Source organism: Lontra canadensis, unplaced genomic scaffold (genome assembly GCF_010015895.1).
Source record: "Lontra canadensis isolate GAN:19392208 unplaced genomic scaffold, GSC_riverotter_1.0 scaffold75, whole genome shotgun sequence".
Lineage (NCBI taxonomy): Eukaryota > Metazoa > Chordata > Mammalia > Carnivora > Mustelidae > Lontra > Lontra canadensis.
The window spans coordinates 2766174-2793144 of record NW_022631069.1 but is presented as its reverse complement, the minus strand read 5'-3'; the positions used below and the strand labels follow the sequence as shown (position 1 = coordinate 2793144).

The 26971-nt window shown below is 46.7% G+C and overlaps 1 protein-coding gene across 2 annotated transcripts; it reads left to right on the top strand.

The window, feature by feature from the left end:
- The first annotated feature begins 6472 nt into the window (after nt 1-6472).
- TENT5C (terminal nucleotidyltransferase 5C) lies at nt 6473-25861 on the top strand. Of its 2 annotated transcripts, XM_032881327.1 has the most exons (3): nt 6634-6721; nt 8344-8466; nt 22614-25861. In XM_032881327.1, the coding sequence occupies exon 3, from the start codon at nt 22639-22641 to the stop codon at nt 23812-23814; it is 1176 nt and encodes a 391-aa protein (XP_032737218.1). In that variant the 5' UTR covers nt 6634-6721; nt 8344-8466; nt 22614-22638; the 3' UTR covers nt 23815-25861. The 2 variants fall into 2 exon arrangements, with proteins under 2 accessions (XP_032737219.1, XP_032737218.1); XM_032881328.1 differs by lacking the exon at nt 8344-8466 and having other exon boundaries at nt 6473-6721.
- The last annotated feature ends 1110 nt before the right edge of the window (nt 25862-26971 follow it).

The following is a 26971-nucleotide window of genomic DNA, read 5'->3' as shown; positions in this document are numbered from 1 at the left end:
TTCCTCTGTTTGGAGAATCCCCTATGTTAAGAGGTAGATCCCACTCACCAGAATCAAAGCTGAGAAGATCCCATCATCTGTTTCTGAGCCATCTTTGCAACCAGAACTTGGACCCATGATCCGGGCTCTGCCAATCAGATGCTCCCACCAATATTTTGAATCAGAAGCTCATGGAGGGAAGAAGCAGAGATGTAAAGACTCCAGTTATCAATGAGTGACGGCTGTGGTGGTGGTAGCCATTCTATCCGGTTTCCAGAGGCAGTCATGGCCTGTGATAACTTCATGACATCTTCCCTGGAGTATGATCTTCAAGCTCCGTTCCTGGTAGCAGAGCCAAATGACAAAGATCTCTAGCCAGCTTTCTGTGGGCTCCCCGGTATCTTTCAAATCAACTCCATCTTGCTTAAATCTTCCAGAATCATTTTTGGATGCTTGCAACTGAAAATCCAGGCTGATGTGAGGACTGGGAGACCAATGTTTGAACTGAGAACTACAGCAGGCTGGTGAGTTAACTGTTCCTAGCAGGTGGGGGTCCTCTTCTTCTGGCAAACTATGTGGGAATAATGGGAATCTCTGTCCCAAGAGGCATGGACGCCGGTGCCGGAAGTTTCAGGCTGTACAACAGCTGGTGAAAGAGACATCCGGGATCTAAATGTAAGTCAGCTTCAGAGTGGACATGGTTGGTCAGGAGATATGAAATGATCAGCTAACAATTTACACTTTCACAGAATCCCTTTTCCCTGAAGGAGGATTTGAAAACGTTAATCCTCAGATAAGAAATCTGGGGCCCCAGAGGTGAAGGGAGCCACAAGAAGGGGTTGAGAATTTCCCCTCCTCTGTTCTCGTCTGACTTGCTTGCCAAGTCATCCTGACGGTAAAGTGAGAAAGGGCCCATGGTTGGCAAAGAGAGAGAAGTATTGTAAAAAGACAACTGTTTTCATGTGTATTCACTGCCTCGTTTGACTGGGGCACACTTCCATGAAGCAGAGAGGCTAACTACCCTTCCCTTTTTTGGATTTGGAAGCTAAAACTCAGAGAGTTTGACCCATCTGATGGGGGCACAAGCCATCCGACTAAACCCAGGTTCTTTTATTTATTTATTTCCCCAGGGACACCGTCAAGGAGGTGGGCAGGAAGGGGGTCTAGAGACACCAGCTCAGAGAGCTGAAGTCAGCACTCCTCACGTGTGGCATCTTCCTTTCTCTGGCAGTGCCAACATCACCTTCTCCCTCCTTCTAGGCCCTTATCTTACTCTTCTCATACTGCCTCAGTTTCCCGGGGCCTCCACAGCCATGCTATGCTTGAGCCTGCTATACGATCACTGCCCAAAGACGCAGCCAGCTCCTTCCTCCCTGCCCATCAGATCTGACTAGTCTCAGGTCCACTTCTCCTGTGCTTTGCTCTAAATAAATTTTATACCTTCTTACTCCAAACCCGGTTCTCTTTCCACAACACTCCCCAAAAACATTGGCCTGAGGGAGCCCAAGAAGAGGCAAAATTCTAGGTGGGAAGTGGGGAGCCAAGTCATGCCTTGGCCTCACCAGAGACTCGATAGGATGCAGACAATGTTGCTGTGGTGCTCCTTTGTTTCTCAATCTATAGGCTAGTGACCAAGGTGTATTCAGTTTGTGACAGTTCACTGAGCTGTGCTTTTATGATTTGCGTACTTTCCTCTATGTCCATATACACAATCAAAACTTTCCTTAAAAATCATTTTTTTTAAAGATTTATTTCACAGCGAGAGAGTGAGCCAGAGATCACATATTGGAGGGTGAACAGCAGAGGGAGAGGAAGAAGCAGGCTCCCCTCTGAGCAGGGAACCTGATGTAGGACTCGATGCCAGGACCCGGGGATCATGGCCTGAGCCAAAGGCAGACGCTTAAAACCAACTGAACCACTCAGGCATCCATAAAAATCATTTTAAGTAAGATAATTAGAGGTGGGTAGTTTAATAAACATTTATCATGATAATCCACCTTGAGATAAGGTAATACAAAAACTTAAGAAACTAATAAATGAGGGTCTCTGGGCACTAAATAGAAGTGGGTTTTTTTCTTTTTGTCTTATAAAAATAATTGATGATAGAATGTCTTTCCTTCTCTAAGTATTTAAAATAAGATTTGGGGCACCTGGGTCGCTCAGTTGGTTAAGCAACTGTCTTTGACTCAGGTCATGATCCTGGAGTCCTGGGATCGAGTCCTGCATCAGGCTCCCTGCTTGACAGGGAGTCTGCTTCTCCCTCTGACCCTCCCCCTTCTCATGCTCACTCTCTCTCTCTCTCTCATTCTCTCTCCCTCTCAAACAAATAAATAAAATCTTAAAAAAATAAAATAAGATTCTATTGAGACATAAAACATTTTCAGGGTCATGGCCACAAGAGAGGCACACCTGCATTTTAAAAATGATTTCTTCCCTCTGCTCTTCTTTCCATGGCTTTTGTAGGTCTAGATAAGTGAACCACTCAGAATGTAAATGTTTTTAAACCATTTTGATTGGATGTGTACTGGCAGGAGCTGGAATTTGGCAAGGAGGCTCCAGTAATCTTGGAAAGTTTTAGTATCTGGTTCTGTGTCCAATGGGCAATGACTTCCTGAGACTCCTTCCAGCTCTAGGATGCCAGAATTTTATGAGATAGAAAGAACACTTTTATGAAACAAAACAGACAAACAAACAAAATTAGAAACAAAATTTGAGAAAAGTCAAGTAATGCCCCAGGAATAAAAAGGGGACTATATATGTGTGTGTGTATATCACATATACATATACATATATACATACACATACACACAGTTATGAATAATTAATTTATTTTCTGGTTCTTGGTTCTCCCCCCACCCTAATGGTCAAAGTTACCTACCGGTCAGGAAGCTGAACAAAATTTTACCTCCACAAAGGCAGAACCAAACCATGCCAGATCAAATTCTAGATGAGAATTTCTGAACTGTGTTCTACCCTGAGGCTACTAATGCTAATGGTATTCACCAGATACTGAAAAAAATAGAAATGGTCCAAGAGTCAATGTAATACAAAATTTTGCATTAAGTTTATTGTGATCGTGTGTTCTGGATTTTTCTGGACATTCTGGATTCTTAGTGGTTGCTTTGTTCTCTAAAATGAATTTTTCATTCAACAAATATTCATTCATTCATTCATTCATTCAACAAAACTGCTTGGCACTGGTGCTGAGCTAATTGGATATCCAAATGGGAAAAAAATACATCTTGACCTTTAACTGCAGAAAAAGTTAATTTGAGATGAATCATAGACCTAACTATGAAGGTAGCAATCAAGTTCCTAGAAGAAAACAAAGGTGATTATCTCTGTGAACTTAGACCAGGCAGACTTCTTAAACAGGACATAAGAAAGCCCAAGTCCTAAAAGATAAGATTAATAAATTAGACTTTTTTAAACTTAAATATTTCTGTTCGTCAAAAGATAACATTCAGAGAATGAAAAGAAAGTCACAGACTGGGAGGAGATATTTGTAATATATATACTGGGCAAAGGACTTATACCCAGAATATGTAAGGAACTCTTACAGATCACTAAGATAAGACAACTCTCTGCAAATGGGCCAAAGACTTGAACAGACACTTCACTAAAAGGTCATCACATGGCCAATAGCATATAAAAAGTTGCTTGACATCACTAATCATCAGATAAATGTAAATTGAAATCATAATGAAATACATATCCATTTTTTTAAATTAAAAAGACCAATAATACCAATATTGGCAAGGATATGGAGCAACTGGAAGTATCATATCACTGGTTGGTATACAAATTGATATACTACTTGAGTAAACTATTTGGCAGTATATTTAAAGCTTAATGTGTATATATTCTGTGATTCTGCAGTTCCAATCCTGAGTATAAATCCAACATAAAAGACATGTCTATGTAGGCCTGAGGGTACAGAGCTTCAGTTATGCCCTATGAGTAAGCTCTGAGGATCTAATGTACAGCATGGGGCCTATAAGTAATAATACTATATTATGTACTTGAAATTTGCAAAGGGAACTGATCTTAAGCATTTGTGCTACACATACACACACATTATCTATGCGAGGTAATCTATGTTAATTAAGTTGGTTGTGGCAATCATTTTACAATGTGTATCAAAACATCATGTATTACACCTTAAATATACACAGTTTTTATTTTTCAGCTACATCCCAATGAAGTTAGAAAAAGGAGCTAGTTTGTAACAGCTTCATTCAGAATAGACAAACACATTTTTAAAAAATTATGTTATGTTAGTCACCATACAGTACATCATTAGTTTTTGATGTATTGTTCCATGATTCATTGTTTGCGTATAACACCCAGTGCTCCATGCAATACATGGATACAGTACCTATCACCAGGCTAACACATCCACCCACATCCCTGCCCTCTAAAACCCTCAGTTTGTTTCCCAGAGTCCATAGTCTCTTATGGTTCATCTTCCCCTCTGATTTATACTCCCCCTTCATTATTCCCTTCCTTCTCCTAATGTCCTCCATGCTGTTCCTTATGTTCCACAAATAAGTGAAATCGTATGATAATTGACTTTTTCTGCTTGACTTATTTCATTCAGCATAATCTCCAGTTCCATCCATGTTGATGCAAAAGTTGAGTAATCATCCTTTCTGATGGCTGAATAATATTCCATTGTATATATGGACCACATCTTCTTTATCCATTTGAGGATAGACAAAAACTTAATGTAACTCAAACATCCACTAGTAGAATGAGTATATAAATTGTTGAATATTTACATAATTAAGTAATATACAATGGAAAAGAATGAGGCATTGTTACATGCAACAGAATGGATGAATATTATAGATACACTCTTAAGTGAAAGAAGCCAGATGCAAAAATGCACATGCATGTAATTCATCTACATCAAGTACAAACCCTGGAAAATTAATATATGGTGACTGAGGTCGGAATAGTGTTTACCCTTGAGGGACACTGAGTGTGAAGGGGCATGAGGAAGCTGGAGATGTTCTACACCTTCAGCTGGTTGGCAGGCACATGGGTGTACACATACGTAGAAAGTCATCATTGTGTACACACCAGCTTTGTGCATGCTACTGAATTTATACCTCAAAAAGTGAGAAAAAAATCAGTCCATCTATCCTGATTTCCTGTCCAACAATAGAATCACTGTGACTAGCCCTACAAGCAGGCATACTGAAATCCTATCTCATCAACGTTCCAGGAGACCTCTCCCTCCCCCAGAGAGCTCTTGAGATCTTGGCAGAAACTGTTATTTCAGCCTGGGATGCAAGGAGAGGAATAGGGAAATACTGCATCTGGGAGGTAACCTTTTTCTCCACCACCCAGTAGAGGATCAGTACAAGCTCCATACATTTTTTTTTTAGATTTATTTATTTATTTGACAGATAGAGATCACAAGTAGGCAGAGAGGCAGGCAGAGAGAGAGAGGAGGAAGCAGGCTCCGAGCCGAGCAGAGAGCCTGATGCGGGGCTCGATCCCAGGACCCCGGGATCATGACCTGAGCCGAAGGCAGAGGCTTTAAACCCACTGAGCCACCCAGGCGCCCCCATAAATGTTTTTGATAAATAACAACAGCTACTATTTAGTATAAACAACACTTAACACACACTTTGCATCAGACACTGCACTATTAGCTTCCATGTTCCTAGTTAGTACTTATACAAGCCTAAAAAGCTGCTCTATCTTTACTCTTGTCATACAGGTGAGGAAAGAGATTTATGGAGGACTGGTTAAGTTCATTGCCCAAGGCCTTACAGACAGGTGGCGAGTTGAGATCCCAACCCAGATTGATCTGCGTTTAGAACCTGGACTCTAGGCCTCTTGCTATGGGACGAGTGGGTGGTGTCCAAGCCCCGCTTGCATGTTATAGAACACGCGACATTTCCATTTCAAGCGGGGCCGAAGCTATCGCGGGTGCCCGCCTTGGCGACTGACTCCTTGAGGCCCGCAGTCCCACTAACCGCACACAGGTGGTAACTGCAGGCAGAGAACCAACTGCGCCGGCCCTCTCCCTGATGGCCTCCAAGCAATTTGCTGGGGGAAAGAGGAAGGCTCCCTTGGCTCAGAAACCATGTTTTTTTTCAGACTTCGAAACACACGCCGGAGGTAGGTGTCGGGGTTTCATTCCCCAGTCCGGGAGAGAAACAACGCGAAAATCCCCAGAGAAGCAAAAGAAAAAAAGCAGGCTTGCGAGGGAGCTGGACGGAGATGGGGAGAGCTTGGGAAGAAGGAGTTATATGATTGCAATGGCAGAAGAGCCTAGCGGAAAGTAGAGTCCCAGTAACTCCGAAGTTGGCGCCGGGGGTGGGGGGTTGTCAACCCAGCCCCTCTCTGTTGCGCCTGCGCAGTGCTACCGCCTTGAGCACCCCCGCCCCTTCCCGCCGCGGAAGGTTTACTCGTCTCTTGGCAACCATTCACCCGAGGAGCCAATCAGAGGGCACCTTTTGCCCTGCCCTCCGCCGTCAGCGCCCAGGCGGAAGGATCCCGTGGGCGCTGGCTCCGCCCCACCCCGCCCCTCGCTCCCCTGGGAGGGAAGGCTTGGGGCGGGGGTGGGGGGGTGGGGGCGTGGTCATAGCCGTATAAGAACGGAGGGGGCGGCGGCGGGACCGTTCACTCGGTGCCGCTGCCTGGGGGCTGTAGTGACCGCGCCGCTCCTGCTGGGGGCTGCCCACGCCAAGGACCGGCCTCTGTCCTCTCCTCTTCCGCCTCCCAGGTGAGTCCTCGGCCCCCTCCCCTGAAGGTGCTAGGATGCGGCGGCCCCAGAGAGCCGCGCGCTCTGCCTTCGGGGGTCTTTCCCCGCCGAGCGGAGCTCACGTCCTCTCAGAGCCGGGTGGGGAGCCAGAGGGTAGGTACGGACAGGTGCCGGGCCGCGGTGCTCCCTTCCCTTCCCGCGGCGACACCCCCACACGCATCCCCCGCCCCCGAGGGCCAGGCGAGACGCCCCGAGAGGGAGCTACAACTTTCCAGAGACTTCGGCTGGGGCTTGGCAAACTTGGGCGAGTTCCTGCTCCGCGCGTTCCGCGGGGCTGCGCGCTGGCGGGCGCGGGCGGGGCGGCCGAAGAGCGAGTGATGGGGGCCTTCGGCCCCTTCCCGGTCTGACGGCGCCCCCGCCGCCTCTTCCTTGCTTGCGCTCCCGCGGGCACGCACACCTCTGCAGGCCAGCCGAGCCCGATTTCGAATGCGGCGGTTTCGGGAGGCGCAGTTGGAGACGCAGCGGTCAGGGGCTCCTATAAGGCCGGGGAGGGGAGGGGCGCTTCCTCTGCTCGGCGCCAAGCCCTGGGTTTCGAGGTCAGGGCGGGGATCCCCAACTTTCTGTGGACTCACACTAGACTGTGGACACCGTAAGCAGCAAAGTGGTCCAGGCGAGTGACTTCCGCGCTCTGCACTGCTCTTGGAAACTTCCTGGGAATACAGTGCCCGGTTCCTCCCCCTTTAGGAATGAAACTGGCTTACCGTGTAGACTAAAAGCCTTGACAGTGAGTTGGCTGGGCTAACGGTGCCGCGGGTGGCTGCCCTACATCTCAGAGGTGGGAGGGGAGGCGGAGGAGGGTGACGAAACTGACCGTACAGGTTGGTAGCCTGTACCCCTAAACACAGGTCGCAGATAGGAGAGAAAACAAAACTGTGCTACCTCAAGTAAGGGAGGACTTCCGGAGTTTTCTGGAGAAGGAGAGCTCACCCATCCCGGCTAGAACCAATTGACAGATAAGGCTGGACCTCGCGGGAGGGATCAGATCAGTCCTCTTCCCCTATTTTTTCCTGGAAAAAAAAGGCTTCTGCAGGGCTAAGTCCCTGCCTAAGGTAGCAACCTGCTACCTTTTTAAACTTTTTTTTTTTTTTTAATGGAGTTGTAACATGCAAGCCATGGAGTGCTTTACAGTTCTCTTATTACAGTCAGCGTTTATCAAGACTGTTGTAATCATCGGTATTGTGACAGTTGGTATTCAGGATATTTGGTAGATGGGTCAAGAACCTGAACCTCCCCAAGAAATAAAGTAAAGATTATTAAATTCTTTTAAAGTAGACTCCTGGCTTGGCCCAGCTGCCCTTCAAGGGGGTGGGGAGGGGTGGAGGATGAGAGTGGCCATTGTTGGCTACACTAACATTTCCACGGGAGTAACTTGGCAAGGAAGCCCACAAGGAAGCAAGCCAGGCAGCCTGGGGCTGCTTGGGTGTGTGGGGTGGGGGGAAGAGGGTAGGAGCGCTTACCAAGAACTGTGCTGTGTCTTAAATCCCCAAAGGTATTATTGAGGGAGTGAGACCCACACATGAGACCCTGCCATGGAAGGGGGTGGGTGGGGACTAGAGAATGCTGACTTTTCTCTTCGCTTTCAGGGAGGCAGTCTGGCTGTACCAGCAGGGGTTCTGTCCTTTGACATTCTTGTTTGTGAAGATGGAAAACTTAATATCTCTGGAGTCAAGCTTTTACTTGAGATAACTGAAACCTTGTGTCTTAAGGTATATCCATGTCTTTAGACTACATTTATACTCAATAAGGACTTTTTTAGAGAGAAGGTTTGGTATATTATATATAATTGTTCAGGCAGCTGTAGGGCGAGTCTCAGTAACATAATGTGAAAGTGAAGTTTAAAAAAAAAAAAAGCCCCACTTTTTTTTTCCTCCTCTTAGCCAGGAGGCCTCTAAATTGTTACCCAAAACAAAGGTCCCTCATTTCATGATAGTGTCTTACCTAGAGCTTACTGCTGTACTTTCTATGTGGGGTTTCTTCCACAATACCTCCCTTGCATCCGGAGATTAAGTTGGGGTATCTCTAAAGGTAAGGGCGTGGATCTTGCCTATTTGTCAGATGGAGTGTGACTTAGCCGACCACCAGCGGATCTCCCTCCTTGGTTTGCTCGCCTGTGCTATGAGTACAGCAGCCCATGGAGATCCCATCCTGGGTTATAGAACCCCTCACCCCTGCATTTCCCAGTATGCCCCACTTAGCCTACAGCCCCCAGCGTTCAAGGCCAGGGCAAATTGCACACATCTTGCACTACCCATCAAAGAACAGAGAAGTCCTCATACTTCTGAAAATCCGAGGAACTGCCTAGCCATAAAGATAATGCAGAGTGGACTGTGGTGCCCTTGTTCTCCCAGTGCTGGTAATCGGACACATTTGCTACAAAATTAGAAAATGACATGGTTTTTTAAACTGCTCAAGTAAGTAGTACCTAGTCTTCATCTTTCATCTCTGATCTTTTGTGTGCCTGGGGCAGGTCACCAGAGAATGACAAGCCAAGAGCTCTGAGTGGTAAACCTTTTTTGTGTTCCCAAGAGAAGTTGTGGAAGCCCAAGCCTAGTTTTATGAATTTAAGCTAAACTTGGGTTGTTGTTTGAGTTTCTTGGTCTCATGCCAGATCTCTGGGCTGTGTGCGTTACTGTGTGTGTGTGTGTTTAGGGGTTAAAGGGAAGAAAGACAGAATCTGAGGGGTTACTTGGGATGAAACATTACCCTGGTTAGATAAGGTCCGTTGCTTTTTTTGTGATGTCACTGATGTACACAGGGCAATACAGAAAAATGTGTTGTGCCATCCTGGTGTTTTGGCCGTGGCCAGGCAAGCTGGCATAAACTATATTATGATGAGGCAGCTTGTGTGTTTAAACAAGCCAGTTGGGTCCGGCAGTAGAGCTGATCTCTTGTGATGCTTCCCAGACTTCTGGTCGCAATCCTTTTGATCCTTTCACTGCATGCATTAGAAAGAAGCTCATATTTGGAATTTAAGTGGTTTAGATGAAGCCTCTTTGCATAACCCAGCTATGTAGGAATGAGCCTTATGAACTGTTTAGAATCAATAGATTTTGTACAGCTGGGCCCCTCTAGGCTGCCCTAGAACTGTTTGCAGAACTTCTTGGAACAACAGGGAAAAAGGAATATGAAGAAGTAATTGCTGATGTTAAGTCACTCCATGTTGGAGATTTTTTAGTTTCGCCGGAGCCTTTTGGAGGCTTGGTCACTAAGCTGCATCAAGTATTGACTTCTTGGATGACTGTGATTGAGTCGGTAGTTAAGTGCTTCCCAGCCAGCGGTTGGTGCCAGGTGCCGAGGAGGCCAAGGCAGTGAGTGGTATGTAAAAAGGCCCGAGGAAGCACTCAGGAGCCGGGACAGCTTCCTAACGTGCGGGCACTTGGGTTTTGCTTGTTTGTCTTAGTCTTCCTGTGAGCCCCAGGAAGGCAGGGCTCGGTGCTCCCTGCTGAATCCCTGGTGCCCGGAGCGGGGCCTGGGGCACAGAAGGTGCTCTTGTGAATTGGATACAGTTCTCTGCTGGCTTCAGCTGCCGTCCTCTGAGCAAGGGAAGTCTCCTTTAGGTGGATTCATTCTGGTGGGCTAAAAGCCTGGGAGCTTTTTGGCTGGGAAGCTCCCAGCCTAAAATGCCGGCTGGTTTTGGGGCCTTTTTCTAAATGGTGGCCTCCGTTTGGTAGGTCTGGAGCCGAGGGGCCGAGCCTGCAAATTGGCCAGCAGCTGAAGCTCCTTAAGCCCAGCTCCAGCCCTGCTCTCTTCCAGCGTTCCCCATCCTGCTCTTCCTGCCCCTCCACCCCAACCCCAGCCTCACATGGCTCGCTCAGCCTTTCTCTCTCCAGTTCACTCGGCTGCTGGTTCTGCTGATCTTTTATCTTTTTCGCTTTTTGTTTCCCACTGCCATCACTGACCTGGTTCAGGGGCCTGTTGACAGCAGCTCCATGAGAGTAGCACGGGGCTCTTCTCCTGCGCCTGGCCAATTCCACATCCCATGCCCCTTAAACATCACCTGAAGAACTCCCAGAAACTGCCCATCCCTCTTTTCAGGACCTGTCCCCTTCAGACCTCCTCCTCATTCTCCATCTCCCCTGGATGAGTCTTCCTGACTACCTTCCTTTGCCTCACAAAATTCATACTCAGTGTTGGCACAACTCACTGCTCTTCCTTCCTTATCAGACTAGGTTTTGACCCAGCTTTAGATCCTGAGGTCACCCCAACTGCGGGTCCCCCATATCTCATTATCTATCTCTTTTTTTTTTGTTTTAAAAATTTTATTTATTTGACAGAGAACGAGATATCACAAGTAGGCAGAGAGGCACACAGAAGGAGGGGGAAGCAGGCTCCCCGCTGAGCAGAGAGCCCAACGAGGGGCTCAATCCCAGGATCTTGAGATCCTGACCCAAGCCAAAGGCAGAGGCTTAACCCACTGAGCCACCCAGATGCCCCTAATTACCCACCTCTTCACAGTTCTGCCGTGTACCTTGTTTTCTGTTTCTACTTTCAAATCTTCCAGTGGATGAATACACAAAGTCCCATATCTGTCTCCATATTCACTCTCCGTGGGCCCATTTTGAGAAGAAAATCATCCACAAGTCTTGCACCGCATCTGCTCCCTCATGTTGCCGTGTGGTTCTCTCCCCTGGCTTAGCCTTACCTAAGGGTGGGAGAAAGGGTCATCCTCCACCTTGCCTGGCTGTCTACACCCTACCCCCAAACACACCTTCTTTATCCCTGACTTGTGCCTATGGCCAAGGAGGTGGGCACTGCAGCCAATGGACCCTGTGTGGTCTTGGCCAGTCAGGGCTCTCACATGGAGGTAGTGGCCAGGTGCCATGGTAGGAAGAATGCAGATCCAGGAGGAGAGATGAAGTGGACATAGAGTGAGCGTGTGCCCCGAGTCCAGGCCCTCGTTGGGCTTGCTCAGCTGGGACCTAGTGTCCCAGGCCTCACCTGGTCTCTCGCTTCCCTCCTCCCTGCCTCTGTGGCCGTCTTGGGCTGTGAGGATACACCCCCACCTCTTCAGGCTTCTGTTTCCTCATTATTATAAGGCCAGTGGACTGGTGCCATCCAGGAGAAATAGGAGAGTCCCAGTTAAGTTCCTAGCAGTCATCCCATTGAAGAGTAAAAATAAACAGGTGAAACTCATTTTAATTATTTTATTTAAGCCCTCATAGCATATGTTAGCCTCTCCGTATATAGTCAATATAAGAAAAAGATTAAGGAGATACTTCCCTTTTTCTTTTCTCCCCCTCCTACTGAGTTCTTGAAATCCAGAGTGTATTCCGTGTTCATAGCCCGTCTCCATGGTCTCAGCGTGGACTTGGCCCGTGTCAAGTGCTTAAGGGCCAGGCAAAGCTTGTGGCTACGGTATTGAGTAGCACCGGTCCAGACCAGCAGCCCAGTGGCTCACTCTGCATTTCTGATTCTGCATGAGTGGGAGGCAAGTCTTAGCGGCAGCAGGTTATAGAAAGAGAGCATGAGTCTGGGCAGAGGTCTTTGTCTCTTGCTTACTGACGGGTCGTCAGCTCCTAGAACAGCTACGGGAACATAGTAGGCACTCAGATACCAGAAAGAACAAAAGGAAATTCTGTCATTGTGACCAGCTTACTGCTAAGCATTCACCCTGTGAGTCAGGCCTGCCACTAAAACAGGATATTTGATTCCTTGTCTGGTGCTCACTCTTACATTTTTCTCTAGTTTCATAGAGCATAATCACCAGGTAATAGAATTTCAAAGAATTGCAGATGAAATCTTCTGACACCGGCAGGGGACCAGGGCTCAAGCAACTTATCAACAATTAAAATATATCAACAACTGAAATTTGAAAATGCAAGAAGAAGGAACTTTCAAGTAACAGGTGTCTGTGAGCTGCCAAATGACAGCAACGCATGACTTGGCATATGCTAATTTCATGATAATTATTCCTAGAGGACCATATCTGTGACCTGCACAGCTCCACACATGTAGAAATACCAAACACAGGGGGACTTGGCTGCCTGGTGCAGCTGGTACAGAAATAGGGACAGAAATAGGTACCTCATGGTCTTGCCCCTTCACTTAGACATATGTGACTGGGTGTGTGTGTGTGTGTGTGTGTCTCAAGTGTGATAAGTGCTATACTTGAGCTTGGCCCTTTCCTGATAAGGCCCAGGGATGCTGCTAGGGATGGGACAGCAAGCTGAGGCCCGCCTTGTGGACATCTGATGCCTGTTCCAAGTTCTAAGCCAGAGGGTTAGGTGGTGTGTGACCTTTGATAGACCCTGGGGGCTGGCAGCCCTTAGACCCTGTGGACTGTACGGAAACTTAGCCATCCTTACAGTAAACAGCCTCCTAGGAATCGTTCTATTTTTCTCAGTCTAGTCAGTCTCAAAAATGGTGGGGGCTGGCTCTGACGATCTCTTTACATGAGTCAGACCAGTAATATCTCTGATTTAGAAAGAGGTATTTCGTAGGAGGAAGTGGGGCGCCAAGTTGCAACAGGGATTCTTTCCAGTTCAAGTGGTGTATGTAGCACTTAATATTGCTGACACTCTGGAAAAATCAGGACTTCTGTGCTTACCTTCCATCTAAAGATGCCCGTGTGGTGACCTGGTTAATGTTTATACTTGCGACGATTTCAGGGTATTCCTTTAAGCTTGTGTACTTCAGCGGTGCCCCGTTACGGCATCTGGGCCCGTGTTTTGATTCTGTTTCATGCTGTTTGGCAGCCCCAGCATGAGCTCTTCCAGTGTTATCTCTCCAGCCACACTTGCTCAAGCATCCTATTTTGAAAGACGAGAAAGTGTTTTCTGTTTGGAGTTCTTGCAGGGCGGGTGTCTGTGGATAGAGCCCAATCTCTGATAACCATTAAGACCGTCTATGGGCATCTGTGGGAAGTGAGAACTGGGGAGGGCCCCTTGAACTCAAAGCTGGCTGCAAAGCCAGGCGGCCCTGGGTTCTGGTGGCCCGCTTCTGCTTCAGTCCGGGGTATCCTGTTCCTTCAGCTACGGTGGCACCCCAGCTGCCATGGGAATCACACCAGGTTTGGGGGCTGTGGCGCACGTGGGCATTCAGTGGCCGGGACACTCCTGATAACCCTGAGAAAATAGCTTGAGACCTCCAGCTGGACGTTCCCAAGCAGAGAGTGGGAACAGGCCAGCTGTGGGATCTCTGGTGTCACTGACTCAGGACTGTCTTCTCTGGGCAGAGCTCCGCGGCACGGTGCTGTTGTTTCTTTGAACGGAGGCAGAGTGTATTTGCGGGTTTTCTAGAAAAAACTAACATGCAATATATGCTACTGGCCTTTTAAAAACAAAGCATTATTTAATCTGGTTCTATTGCCCTGGGCTGTCTGCTAATGCAAACTCTCGCATGGACATTCATGTGAAACTTAGATGTGTGTCTTGGTTATCCATACCATTTTCATGCATTTGGAGGCAGGGGAGTCTCCAGAATGTGGCCTCCTCCGTGGCGTGGGGGCTGGGCCCTGGCTAGGGGCTGGCCGCTTACAGACAGAGCCTTCCTCAGGCTGCCCCCTGGTCCTCTGTAACTCCTGGCCTTCCCCGTGCATTCGAGGATGGAGGGAGGACTTCTCTCCAGAAAGCCACATCTAGATTGGAGCCTGGTCTTTCTCCTTGCTTCCCACTGGTCTGCTGCTGCATTTATCAAGTCCCTGGTCCTCCTGGGTGCCCAGTTTGTTTCTCGAGGACGTAGGCATCTCAAGGGCCAAACTCTGTGCCGTTGGAAAGGTGGCAGGTGTGCAGGCTCGGGTTGAGCACATGCGCGTTCGTCAGGCTGTGCCAGGCAGTCCTGTGCTCGGCTCTGTTCCAGCTCCCTTTCCCGAGCCTGCCTGAGGGGTGTCCATCCCTGCTTGCAAACTTACCTACCTTCTTTCTGCAGCCCCAGTTGGGTTATCAGTTTCTGGGATCTAGAAAGCTGCCCTCTTGTCTGCAGAGTGTCCTGTTCTGTTGCTTTATCAGCAGATCAACACTGCCGATCTTCCAGCCAGCGGAGCGCATCCCTGCAGCTGTCCCCGCACTCTCTGAGACCCACTGCCTGGCAGCCTGGCTGGCATCCAGCCACTCCATCCAAGGGAGCAGCCTGGGCCTTCACCTTCCAACCCTTGCTCTTTTAAAACAAACCTGAGCATAATGATGAGCATTTCTGTACAAAATTACCTTCCATTCTGCTGGATTCCAGCCAGATCCAGCTATGGATCCTCGAAGCCATGATAATCCTGAAGGGGAGGGTCTCTGTGCTAACAGCTGTGAGGTACTCACGCTTGGGACTGCTTCTTCTGCCTTGCCTCCGACACCTGCCATCTAGCCTACCTCACTTGGGGGCCTTAGCACATCTAGCCACCTGTCTTTCTATCCCGCCATCCTATAAAAAAACCTTCTTACCTTTCACCTCTTTCCCTCCACTTATGGCTGGCTAGTTTTTACAACTACCAGAGCAGCTAGCTTCTCTTCCAAGCCCCATGCACACCCCAACACTTGCACGCAAACTATCCACCCCCTAGAAAGTCCTTCAGTCCCATTTGTGCCAATTCCCAGCAGGGCATCCTTTGTTCCCCAGTCCCCTTTCCTGTCAAGCAGGGATAATAGTAGTGTTGGTTGATCCAGGTAAAGCTGGATCAGATAGAGTTTGGTGGTTCATGTTAGGGCCCCTGGCTAGACCTTGAGTCACATTTGGTCTGTCCCCTCAGGAAGAGGGCCTGGAGGGCTAGGAACCTGCTGGCACCTGCTGGAACTTCTGAGGTAGGGAGGCATTGGTTTCTGAGTAGATAGTGTTGGTAAGATGTTTATGTTATGAAACAGCTGATGTGCCTCCCCATTGAGAAATAGGATTTCCCACACCGTGGGTGATGAATTGCCTTTTCTGGTGCTTCTCTGAGAGGCACCTCTAAAGACACCTTGGGCGTCCTCGAGGATGAATGCTGACTCATGTCCTTTGCTCAGCTGGACTCTTCTCTAACGTGGGCCGTGAAAGGTGATTGGTTCAAGCTTTGCTGCTCTCCATGTATGTGGTGGGGATAAAGTGTCACTGTTACAGGGGTAACTTTCTCCTTTTCTGGGTAGGACAAATACAGTCTCTGTTTTAGAGGAGATCACTGTCGTTGCAGCAAGAACTGGTGATCTCAGGGCACCTGTGGGCTTGTGACAGGAGCCTCTGCTCTCTCCCCTCCTCCCACCCTGCCAGTGGCCGAGCGAGTTCGGTGGGAACTGTTGCCAGTTCCAAGTGTTTGAAACTGGCTCCAGAGTTGAGGATCCGGGGGTCAATTCACTTAATCTTTTCTGATCCTTATTCCTTAATTTGTGCAAAAGGAACCATTGTAGCTTCCTCAGAGTGCTTGTGAGGATGAAATGGGAACTGACGTGAAGGGGCTTATGCTATATACCCTTTCTTTTGCACACACATCTGCACCTTCATTTTATAGGAATAGTAAGGCCCAGAGTTGTAGTTCTCATCCACCTGGGTTGCTGAAAGAATTGGTAGGCTAGAAGAGTATGGTGTGTGTGCCACCCTCCTTCACTTCTGCTTAAACTCTCTAGGTTTTTATATGCAATAAGTACTTTTTTTATCCCCCCGAAAATGCCCTCTGTGGTATACTGGAAGGGGAAGAGTTTGTGTGGAAGATGCCTGCCTCAGGTGCGTGGGTCCCCTCTCAGCCCCGAGCTAGGGACAGCAAGTATCTTTGTTGTGGATACACACCACCTGTAGTCTGTCACCAGGCTTAGTCCATTGCCCACGGCTGGGTCTCTTACCTTGAGCCTCAGAAGTGTTCCTAGGAAGGTCCAGGCTTTTGAGGTAACATCCAGTAACCGTAAAAGGAAATGTCATCAAAGGAATGTTGAAATGTGTTCAAGTTTCTTTTGTATTCTTAAACCCCAGCAGAGTCCGAGGAAGAGGGTGGTGCTCAGTTGTCTCTGGAGGGGATGGAGGGCTGCCATAGCTGAGAGCCTCCGTTCATACCTCAGCATTTCCATGAAAGCTCTGGCACAGTAGCTTCTAGAGCTTTCTCGTGAAATACCGCAGACTGATACTTACATACACATTGTCCTTAGCTTCACAGGTGGACATTTCCACAGGTACTGAGAACTCTTTGGACAGTGTTATGTCTAATACCTGGCACAAATAAGAATCAGTGTTGATCTGACCTAAGCCCTTGACCTTAAGACTCAGAAGTATTACGTGGGCTCTTCACACTTATCTCCAGCTTGTCTGCCTGTCTGTCCAGCTGGCCCACCTTGAGTCCCCTCATGCTTTCATAGTCTCTGTCACTCTTATTTCTGGGCTCTAGACAAGGTAAGAAGCAGGACTAGAAATAGCTTTCTCTTTCTTTTTCTTTCTTTCTTTTTTTTTTTTTTTTCTATTTCCTTTTCTGTTAGGGCTTAATCATAGGTTTTCAGATCAACCTGCCTTTGAGGGCCTCGGTCTCAGGCCATGGGAATCAAAGGTAAGTTAGAGGTGAACTTGTCCTTAGGGAGCATGGTTTATTCTTCTTTGGGCTTGGTCAGTCTTTTCCTCTCCTCTTTTTCTGCCATTCCTGCAAACCTGTCTTCTTTCAATGTGCACATTCTAGCCTTCTGCTGAGGCCAGATGATAGAAGAAAAGGGAATTCAGGGGGCACCTGCAGTGGTTAGTCATCAAGAATCCAACTTTTTAGGAGATTAAGTACTTGAACTGAGTAGACAGACGGTCATCCTCACTTGTAAAATGGTGCCTGAATTTCCAAATCCGTGAGAAATCCTGGTTCCTACCTTGCCCAGTTTCTGCTGTGCAAAATAAAATGAATCTGCTTCTCAGGCAGTTAAAGGAAAATCAAACACTAGTTTGAATTTACCAGGCTTCACATTGATTTTGTTTTCTAGTCATCATTTTGTTACTTCTGATAACTAGAATTTGTCTTTAACGTGGGCCTTTCTTGCGTTAAGAATGTGTTCCACAGGATTCTTTTATATGCAAATTATAACGTTGTTGATCTCAAGTGGTTAATTAAAACTCCAACTATTACACTAGGCTCTGGTGTGTTATCTAAGCCCTCAGGGCCTATGACTTGGATTTATTCTAGCAATACCAGTGTTTGTTGGAGTCACACACACAAAAAAATATGTACTTTTGATATTTGGAATTGTTTGGATGGGCGAGAGAGAACAAAGAATTCCTTTGTAATCATCATCAGTAACTTATTTTGGGCCCTTCTAATGGGCTAAGTGCTGACTATGAACCCAGCCTAAATTTGAGCCTTCAGTAGCTTGAGCTCTTCTGTATCTAAGACATAGTAAATTGGAAGAATTAAGAACTACACCACAGATTTCTCATTTGTCATGTTTTACAACATGCTTTTATATGAGCTACTTTTTTCTAAAAGTGAACTCCATTGTTCATATGATTGGCAGAAGGACCACGAGGGTCACTACCATATGTCTGAACTGAGAAATAGCCATTCCTATAAACCTACAAAAAAACGCTTTGGGATAACAAACATAGGGTCTAGATTATACGGATTATCCATTATTTTCAAAGTCTGGAGGATTTTTGACAAACAATGGACATATTCTATTAAACAGTAGAGAAGTAGAAACTTGACCAAAAACCATTCTAGGGGAAAAACCGGGACCAGTCCCTCCTCCCCGCTTGCCCCCTAGAGATCCGCATTGAAGTCTTGGAGGGGAAGCTTCTATGTTTGTTTGATTTGGGGACAGAGTTGGTGGGGAGTGATAGGAAAGGCATTGAAAGAACTAAATAAGGCAGCAGATGAGTTAGAAGGCTTGTGGGGGAGAGGTTTTCAGACATGTTTCATAAGATTTTAACTATTTTCAATTAATACGCATATAGGTTCTCAATTCAAAAAAGATAATATAAGTTTCCTTTGTCCCATCTCCCAGTCTAGAGGGGGTATTTGGTATAGGTCGAAGTACTTGTGTTTCCTTCCAGAAACCTGTATAAATGTACAAGCATGAGCTTGTGCTTTTACACAAGCAGTGTTGGTTTTCTATGAATAAATATCGACTAGCATTTCCCATTCTTACAGATAGAGAGCTGCCTCCATTCTTTGGGACAACTCCATGCAATCGTATACTGTTGTACACGTGCATTAAGTCATTCACCTTCCACTGATGACTCTGTAGCTTTACAAATAATTCTCCAGTGACTAGCCTTGTGCATACTTGCAAGTATACCTGGAGGATAAAATCAGAAGTAGACTTCTTCAAAGTAGAATTGATATAAAGAGTACATTCACTTAAAATTGAGAGTCCCACACTGTTCTTTAGAGAGAACCCACGGGCAGTGTGCCAACAGGTGTCTGCTTCTTGATCACTGCCATTCTGATAGGTAAGAATGATTCGGTGAAAATTTAATATGCCCATCCCTTAAGGTAAGGTTGAATGTGTTATGTATCTGAGCCATTGTTCATATATTTTTCTCCTTCTTCTGTTGGGGTGCTGGTCTTTCTGACTTGTAGGAGCTCATTCTTCATTATTAAGATAAGTACTTTGCCTCACACTGCAAATAGTTTCCTAGTGTTGCCTTTCTGCCTTCTTTATGGTATTTTTACCATGTAGATATTTTTATTTTTCTGTATCAAAAGTTTGACTTTTATGTTTTATGTGATTCAGGAAAGACTGCCTGCTCTTCATTTGTGTATATAAATTCCATGTTTCCCCAGGACTCTTAGGGTTTTTCCTCTTATGCTTAAGTCTTTAATTTGTCCATCTAGATCTTAGTTTGGCACAAGACAAGGAGCCACCTTGTTTATTTTTTTTAAATGTAGATCACTATCTACATGTCTAAACTTTTTGTGTCTACTATTTTGAAATGCCTCCATCATTATATATAAAATCCCCCATGTATTATATTTTATTTCTAGATTTTTAATCTTTTTGTACCAATACCATGCTGTTTCAATTATTTTGGCTTCATAATATCTCTTAGGGGGCTAATATGTACATCATTCTTGTTTCTCTTAACTTTTCTGGCCATTCCTGCCCCTCCTCCCATATGAACCTTACAGATTTTCAATCTAAAACAGATTCTAACTTTGAACCTACTACAAGTTTAGAGATCCGAAAATATATGAAAGGTTTTGTGCTCTGGTCATCTTCTCGCCCCACTCCATCCCTGGAGAAGGAATGATAGCTTCCATCACATTCTCACTAGTATTAAATGTTTCTCCTCTAAGAACTACTGTTCTAAAGGTGGGAATAGTTCTGACTTTAATTTTAATTTTTTTTCCTTACAATTCCTTTATTTTTTTTTTAAAGATTTTATTTATTTATTTGACAGAGAGAGAGAGATCACAAGTAGTCAGAGAGGCAGGCAGAGAGAGAGGGGGAAGCAGGCTCCCCACTGAGCAGAGAGCCCAATGCGGGGCTCAATCCCAGGATCCTGAGATCATGACCTGAGCTAGAGGCAGAGGCTTAACCCACTGAGCCACCCAGGCACCCCTCTCACAACTCCTTAAAAAAAAAAATAAAGAAAGAAGAAAAGAAAAGATATGAGTCAAAAGTCACTCCTATAGTTATTTTCTTCTGTAATATTACTGAGGTTCTTCCGAGAGATACTCCTAAAATTAATTGTTCTTTCTCTTCCAAGTATTGATTCAATTGCTACTGCTCTGTCACTGTGACTTCTCACACCTGTATTGTAAATATGAGACTTGGTAGCATAATGTCAGGTGGTACACAGGGAGAGAAGGTTGTGTTCTTATGGGGAGATCAAAATGCCTGATAGAAAGCTGTGTCACCGAATCATAGATAGTTTAGCTGTATCTCAAGACAAAGCTAGAGCCATACCTCTTTGCGGTCATTTGGACTTAATTGCGCAGTGCCCTGTGTAATAGGCACAGTGTACCGTATGCTGATCATAAAAGGGCCTACAAAGAACCAAATGTACATAGAGCACATTAAAAAGATGTTCTAAGTCTGACTTGAAGCCAAATGCTAGCCACAGTGAGCATGAAGTATTCTGCCACAAATTTTGCTTGTTATCCTTACCCTAGGCATGCTTTGTTAGAATGATCTAGAGAGCCTAGAGCTTTTTAACACTGTCCAAACAGGTTTTAAAGGAAACTTATCTGCCCCTTGGCAAGCATTCTTCTGTAGCAAGCATGGGAGGGCTCAGCCCAAGATTGGTCTTCCTAGAGCCTACTGGGATCATGTGACCACCCTTCCTGTTGCTGGCCAAACACATTCATCCCTTCAACCTCCCTAAAGGGAGCCTGTGCTCTTGCTTGAGAGGTACCTGATGGCCAGACTGGACAATTTGCTAGGTCTTGGTTGCACATTGCCTTCTGGCCCTCAATCCCAGCCCAGAGCTCATGTTGCCTTTGTGTCAGCTTATGTCCCCTCCCCATAAGTGAACTCTTCGGTGGCCTTCTTTTTCATCCTAATCAAGGGACACTCCTTTCTTCTACCTTTTATATTCCATTTTCTTTGTACCACACACTGTCTTTTATTGCTACATTGTGTTCTCACCCACTTTCTTAACTGCCAGCTCCTGGAAAGTTTGGGGATGTCCAGTGGTGCCCTCCAACACTGACTGACAACCATCACCATCACTGTGAGCGATTATGTCAGGCGAGGATCTCTGGGAGCAGTGCAAAGCTTAAAACCCGAGTTGGAACCGCAGGACAGGGATGAGGGGTGTGTGTTCAAGGGCAGTGGTTTCCAAGCAGTGAAACTGCAGCAGTGGTTGGGATGGGTTTTGTGTGTGCCTAGCCAGTCAGGAAGGCTAACGGCGAGACTCTGTGCTCACACCAAAGTGTGAGGATAGCACCTTGACATTTTATTTCGGCTCTTAACATCTGTCTAGCTCATGTCTGACCCACGTGGATCCACAAGCACCTTGACTTTCTAAAACGGCAGTATTTGTTTTTACACACTAGGATTTCCAGGGATCTGTTGTATTTTATTTTCTGAAACGTATCACTTGGTTGAAAATTACTTCGGTAGCTATGGTTCTAGCAAGTGAAGTGTGAGACGGGATGTTTTTCTCCTAGTACTGAGAGCTCTCTTGATTCTCCTTAGGTAGCCTTGAGGTGTACTAGATTTCAAAATACAGTGAAAACATCGCACTGCCCTGAGGAAGTTTTCCATGTCCCATGGAGGGCCCTCTTTGCTGGCAGAGCTGTTGCACCAGAGAGCTGAGCCACGCCTGTGTTGCCAGGAATCCTGTCATCCAGACAGCTCCCTGGTGTCCCACTCTGGATGCTGGAGGTGCTGGTTACAGCACCGACTGCTCCCATGAGGGAAAAGGACGTGAGGTTCTTGCTAACAAGATAATCCATGCACCTGGTCTAGCAGGACTGATCTGACTTCCTGTCCTCAGTATGGTTGTGGCCCAGAGCTGAATCTTCCTGTCTTCATAGGGTGAAGGAAGTCTTTTCCTGGGACGGGGGCACGGGGTGTGTGTCTTGTGTTCAGGCTGTCGGGGGGTGGTAGCTTAGGTATCAGCCAGTTCAAGATGTAGGTAGGCATGCAAAGGCGGGAGAGGTAATTCTGTAAAGAACAAGAATTAGCCAGACTGCTAGGCCTTCTACTGAGGAATGTGTATAGGTTACTTTGTTTTAGAAATCTGTCTACTTCCTTTCACATGAACCACCCTCTTGCAGACAAAACAATCAAAACAAAGAAGCCGGCCCCACATAAAACAAAATTTTGAAGCAGAGGGTGGGTTTCTTTGTATGTCGTCCTCCCTCCATTCACAAAGCCTCTCCCATCTGTGAGCTGTACCCCTCACAGCAGCACCCAACCATGGGCGCCTGTTGTCACTTTGGGTGGGAAAATGGTCAGAGAGCCTAGAGCATCTGCCCTGAGTCCCTCGGGCTGCTTGGCCGTGTACAAGTGAGTCCTAACTCTGTTTCTCGCCCCCTCACTTGCAGTTTCCCTGCGAGCACGCCCCCCAAGATGGCAGAGGAGAGCAGCAATACCAGGGACTGCATGTCCTTCAGCGTGCTCAACTGGGATCAGGTGAGCCGGCTGCATGAGGTCCTGACCGAGGTCGTCCCCATCCACGGACGAGGCAACTTTCCAACCTTGGAGATAACACTGAAGGACATCGTCCAGACCGTGCGCAGCCGGCTGGAGGAGGCGGGCATCAGAGTGCAGGACGTCCGGCTGAACGGCTCTGCAGCAGGCCATGTCCTGGTCAAAGACAATGGCCTGGGTTGCAAAGACCTGGACCTGATCTTTCACGTGGCTCTTCCCACAGAGGCCGAATTTCAGCTGGTCAGGGACGTGGTGCTGTGCTCCCTTCTGAACTTCCTGCCGGAGGGCGTGAACAAGCTCAAAATCAGCCCAGTCACTCTGAAGGAGGCGTACGTGCAGAAGCTGGTGAAGGTGTGCACGGACACGGACCGCTGGAGCCTGATCTCCCTCTCCAACAAGAACGGCAGGAACGTGGAGCTCAAGTTCGTCGACTCCATCCGGCGCCAGTTTGAGTTCAGCGTGGACTCTTTTCAGATCATTCTGGACTCCCTGCTCTTCTTCTACGACTGCTCCAGCAGCCCCATCTCTGAGCACGTCCACCCCACGGTGATCGGGGAGAGCATGTACGGGGACTTCGAGGAAGCCTTCGACCACCTGCAGAACAGACTGATTGCCACCAAGAACCCCGAAGAGATCAGGGGCGGGGGACTGCTCAAGTACAGCAACCTCCTCGTGCGGGACTTCCGGCCCACAGACCAGGAAGAGATCAAAACTCTCGAGCGTTACATGTGCTCCAGGTTCTTCATCGACTTCCCGGACATCCTCGAACAGCAAAGGAAGCTGGAGACCTACCTTCAAAACCACTTTGCCGAAGAAGAGAGGAGCAAGTATGACTACCTCATGATCCTTCGCAGGGTTGTGAACGAGAGCACCGTGTGCCTCATGGGGCACGAGCGGAGGCAGACCCTGAACCTCATCTCCCTCCTGGCCTTGCGCGTGCTGGCAGAGCAAAACATCATCCCCAACGCCACCAACGTCACCTGTTACTACCAGCCAGCTCCCTACGTCAGTGATGGCAACTTCAACAACTACTACGTGGCCCACCCTCCAGTCACCTACAGTCAGCCGTACCCTACCTGGCTGCCCTGTAGCTAAGCTTGAGACCTGAGGGCTTCCACAGTGGGAACCCCAATAGGGCAAAGGCTCTCAGGGAAGGGAGCCTCCTTCTAGGTGTAGGTGTTTGGCTTTTAAAGGGGAACTCAGCTCTGATTCTGCTCTTTTTTTTCTTTGTGCACCCATTGGAATGGGTCTACAGTCTATCATGAGCCAACCCTGAAGGGACCCGTTATTCCAGTGCCACTTTGGAAAATGCTATAGGAAGGACGACCTCTCCACATCTTTCCAGGATAGACACTAACACGCCATGTCCCCAACACACGCACGGGGAGATTGGAGCTCCGTGCACTAATGGAATCTGGGAGAAAGCTTGGGCAGTGTCTCTTCTCACTCAAGCCTAGAGTAGGCTCTGTTGGCCCTCACGGGATTCTAAGCTGTTCTATGAGAGTTGTGGTTGCAGTCCATTTTCTTGTACCGATTTTAGCCAGGCAGCAAATGGTGGACATGAGAGTGGTCTCGTGACTTCATTTTTGTTCAAGGGACTGAATTGCTTATGTTTATTCCCTGTTAGCAGAGCTGAGGGTTTCTTTCCTGAACAAACCAAAGCTGGTAGCTGGATAATTAAGATCTGGTTGATAGTGGTTTATGGTTTAGATGCTGTGCTCTCACGAGGAATCGTGAGATATTGCTGAGGAAAAAAAAAATGACCTTTGCTTGAAATGTAACTTGAAAACAGAATAAAATGTGGAACATAATGTTAAAGCAGAATTGTGGTGGTGGCGGCGGGGTTGGGGTGGGGGTGATTGTAAATAGGAAACGTGAATGTTCAGTTTTTTTTTTTTTTTTTTTTTTCTTTAAGGAATTCTTATTGAATGACACTTTCCCCCCCTTGCCTTAGCAGCTCATCACTTTAGTTTTGCTTTTCCTAAGACTAAGGATTGTGCTGAGTCTAGAGTCCTAGTAGTAGCCGATGTGAGAGGGTCTTCCCATGTTTTAATTGGAAACCTGTTTTGGTCACATTCCCAGTATGACAAGCTGTTTTTCTGGAGTACCGTGGCTGATTGTTTTTTGTTTGTTTTTATTCTTTCTTCAAAAAATAGTGATTTCTTCTCCAGGCTGTTTTTGGGCTGCAGATGAATTCAGGATTTTCAGTAGAAAGGAATGACCTGTGGAATGACCTGCTGTTGTGGGCAGAGTTCTCTGGCTCACGATTGCTTTAGAATTGAACTCGCTGTCCCTGTGCTGTGTGTGAGGTGGAGGTTTAGGGCTCATTTGGGCTTGGTGTGCACTGGAACTGCCAGGGCTCCTTGAATGATTAATTCTGGGGGATTTGGGAAAGAATGAAGAAAATGGAGAATGGTCTTCCTTATTCTGGTAGACTTGACCGTACTTGTGTCTGTTGTGCACTTTAGAAAGAAAACAGTGTTAATCTCCAGTCCAAAGCAAGCTTGGTAAATGGGAGAGTTCTAGGCTACTGCTTTCCCAGTCATTCAGATAAGGAATTTTTTGTGTTTTGAAACTTTTCTGGGATCTCTTAGGAAGCATCGCTCTAGGACATTGAGGGCACAGGAACTCAGTATGGCCAGCCAGCGTGGTCTATAAAGTGATTTCATCAAATCCATGCTCCTGATTTTTTCCTTTCTTCTGTGGCCAGAAAAACCCCAAGCCCTGAGTGATTGCTTTCCTTTTTCCTTGCCTTACACAATGAAGATACTTTAAAAAAGAAAGGCTTAGCAGAAAACAAGTGGTTTCCCTTATTCTGAAGATGGTATTTTCAGGGTTTTTTTGGGAATGTGAGGTCTTGGTCCTCTTAAAAGCAAATAGGGCGTGACTGAGCCTCAGGGTCCAGCTGGTATCCGTGTTGTGTTACATTAGGTGAATAGAAACCACTTCTGTGTGTAAGTGACCGGCTCCGGTTTGCCTGTGAACCATAGTTACATTTGAATGCTCTGGCTTTGAGTCTAGGCTAGTTCCATACTGAGGGGGTGCCCAGCATGCTTCAGGGTTAAAAGGGGGGAATGAAGAATGAACCCTAACTTTAAAAACTATGTACTCATCCATAACATTAAAAGGCTGCCATTGTGGTTTAAGGGCAACATCTTTGTGCAAAACTGACAGATCTGATTAACCAAAACTTTGAGATGTGATGAAGCCACCAACATAAGCACTTGCTAACAGAAGTCAGTATTGTTCCTACTAGAAGGCTTGAGGATCAGGGTGATGAGGCTCCAGATGAAGATAGAATCAGAACCACATCAAGTAATTAAATTTCCACTTTGCCCTTGGAGTTTTTTCTGGATATATATATATATATATATTTTTTTTTTTTTTGGTTTTTGTTTTTTTTGTTTTTTTCTTTTGCTGTTACTAGTTGTCCTCTGAGGATGAAGGGAAGCCCAGAAATGGTTAGAAATTCCCAGTCAACCCCCTACCCCCCGCACCAGTTCTTTACCACCATTGCACCATGACCATCTTAGTGCAATCTATTCACCTGAAGTTCTTAGCCCCGCCATTTGGGAGTTTGAAAGTAGACACATGTTCTAGAATGTTCTACTACATCAGGGTAAAAAGCTGCACTGACCAAAGCTGAGCTTTTAAAATCTCACCCTGGTCCAGTGGTGTCTCTACCTGCTCTGCAAGGCCTTTGCCGGCCTCAGAATAGATTGGATAACCTTGAATTTCAGGTGTTTGGAAATTCCAGCTGAAACCTGCCTTTCATGCTGCTCACACAAGCACCAGGTCCCCTGAACTGGTACTGAGACCTGTGGTTCCTCTTTTTGTGTGTGTTGAGTAACATGAAACTTGGCAGTGGTCAAGGGCACTAAAGTTCAAGTACAAATTCTAATATAAATCTAAGCAGTCTCATTTGCTTCAGGACTCTGAAGTTCTCTAATGCTTTCTGCAAGTTTGCAGCTTGTTTTCCTGGCCTGCTTCTTGGAATCCATTTGAGCGGCAGTGAGATTAAAACAGTACCGTTTCCCCTCGTGTTGGCAGAAAGGCACAGCCTGAATTCCTGGCCTTAGGCTTCAGTCTCACCCTTACATTTTACTTTGGCAGTAAGACACGATTCCTCACTCAACTTCAGCTCTGAAACTAAACTCTCTATCACAGACACCTTCCAAAGAGGGTTCCTGCTAAGTCCATGCGGGCTGGGGTGCTGCCCACACCTGGGAGCACCTGGCAGCTGGGGAAACTC

Bases quoted from the DNA above. Each gene is read 5' to 3' on its own strand.
- TENT5C (XM_032881328.1), top strand. From the start codon at position 22,639: ATGGCAGAGGAGAGCAGCAATACCAGGGACTGCATGTCCTTCAGCGTG.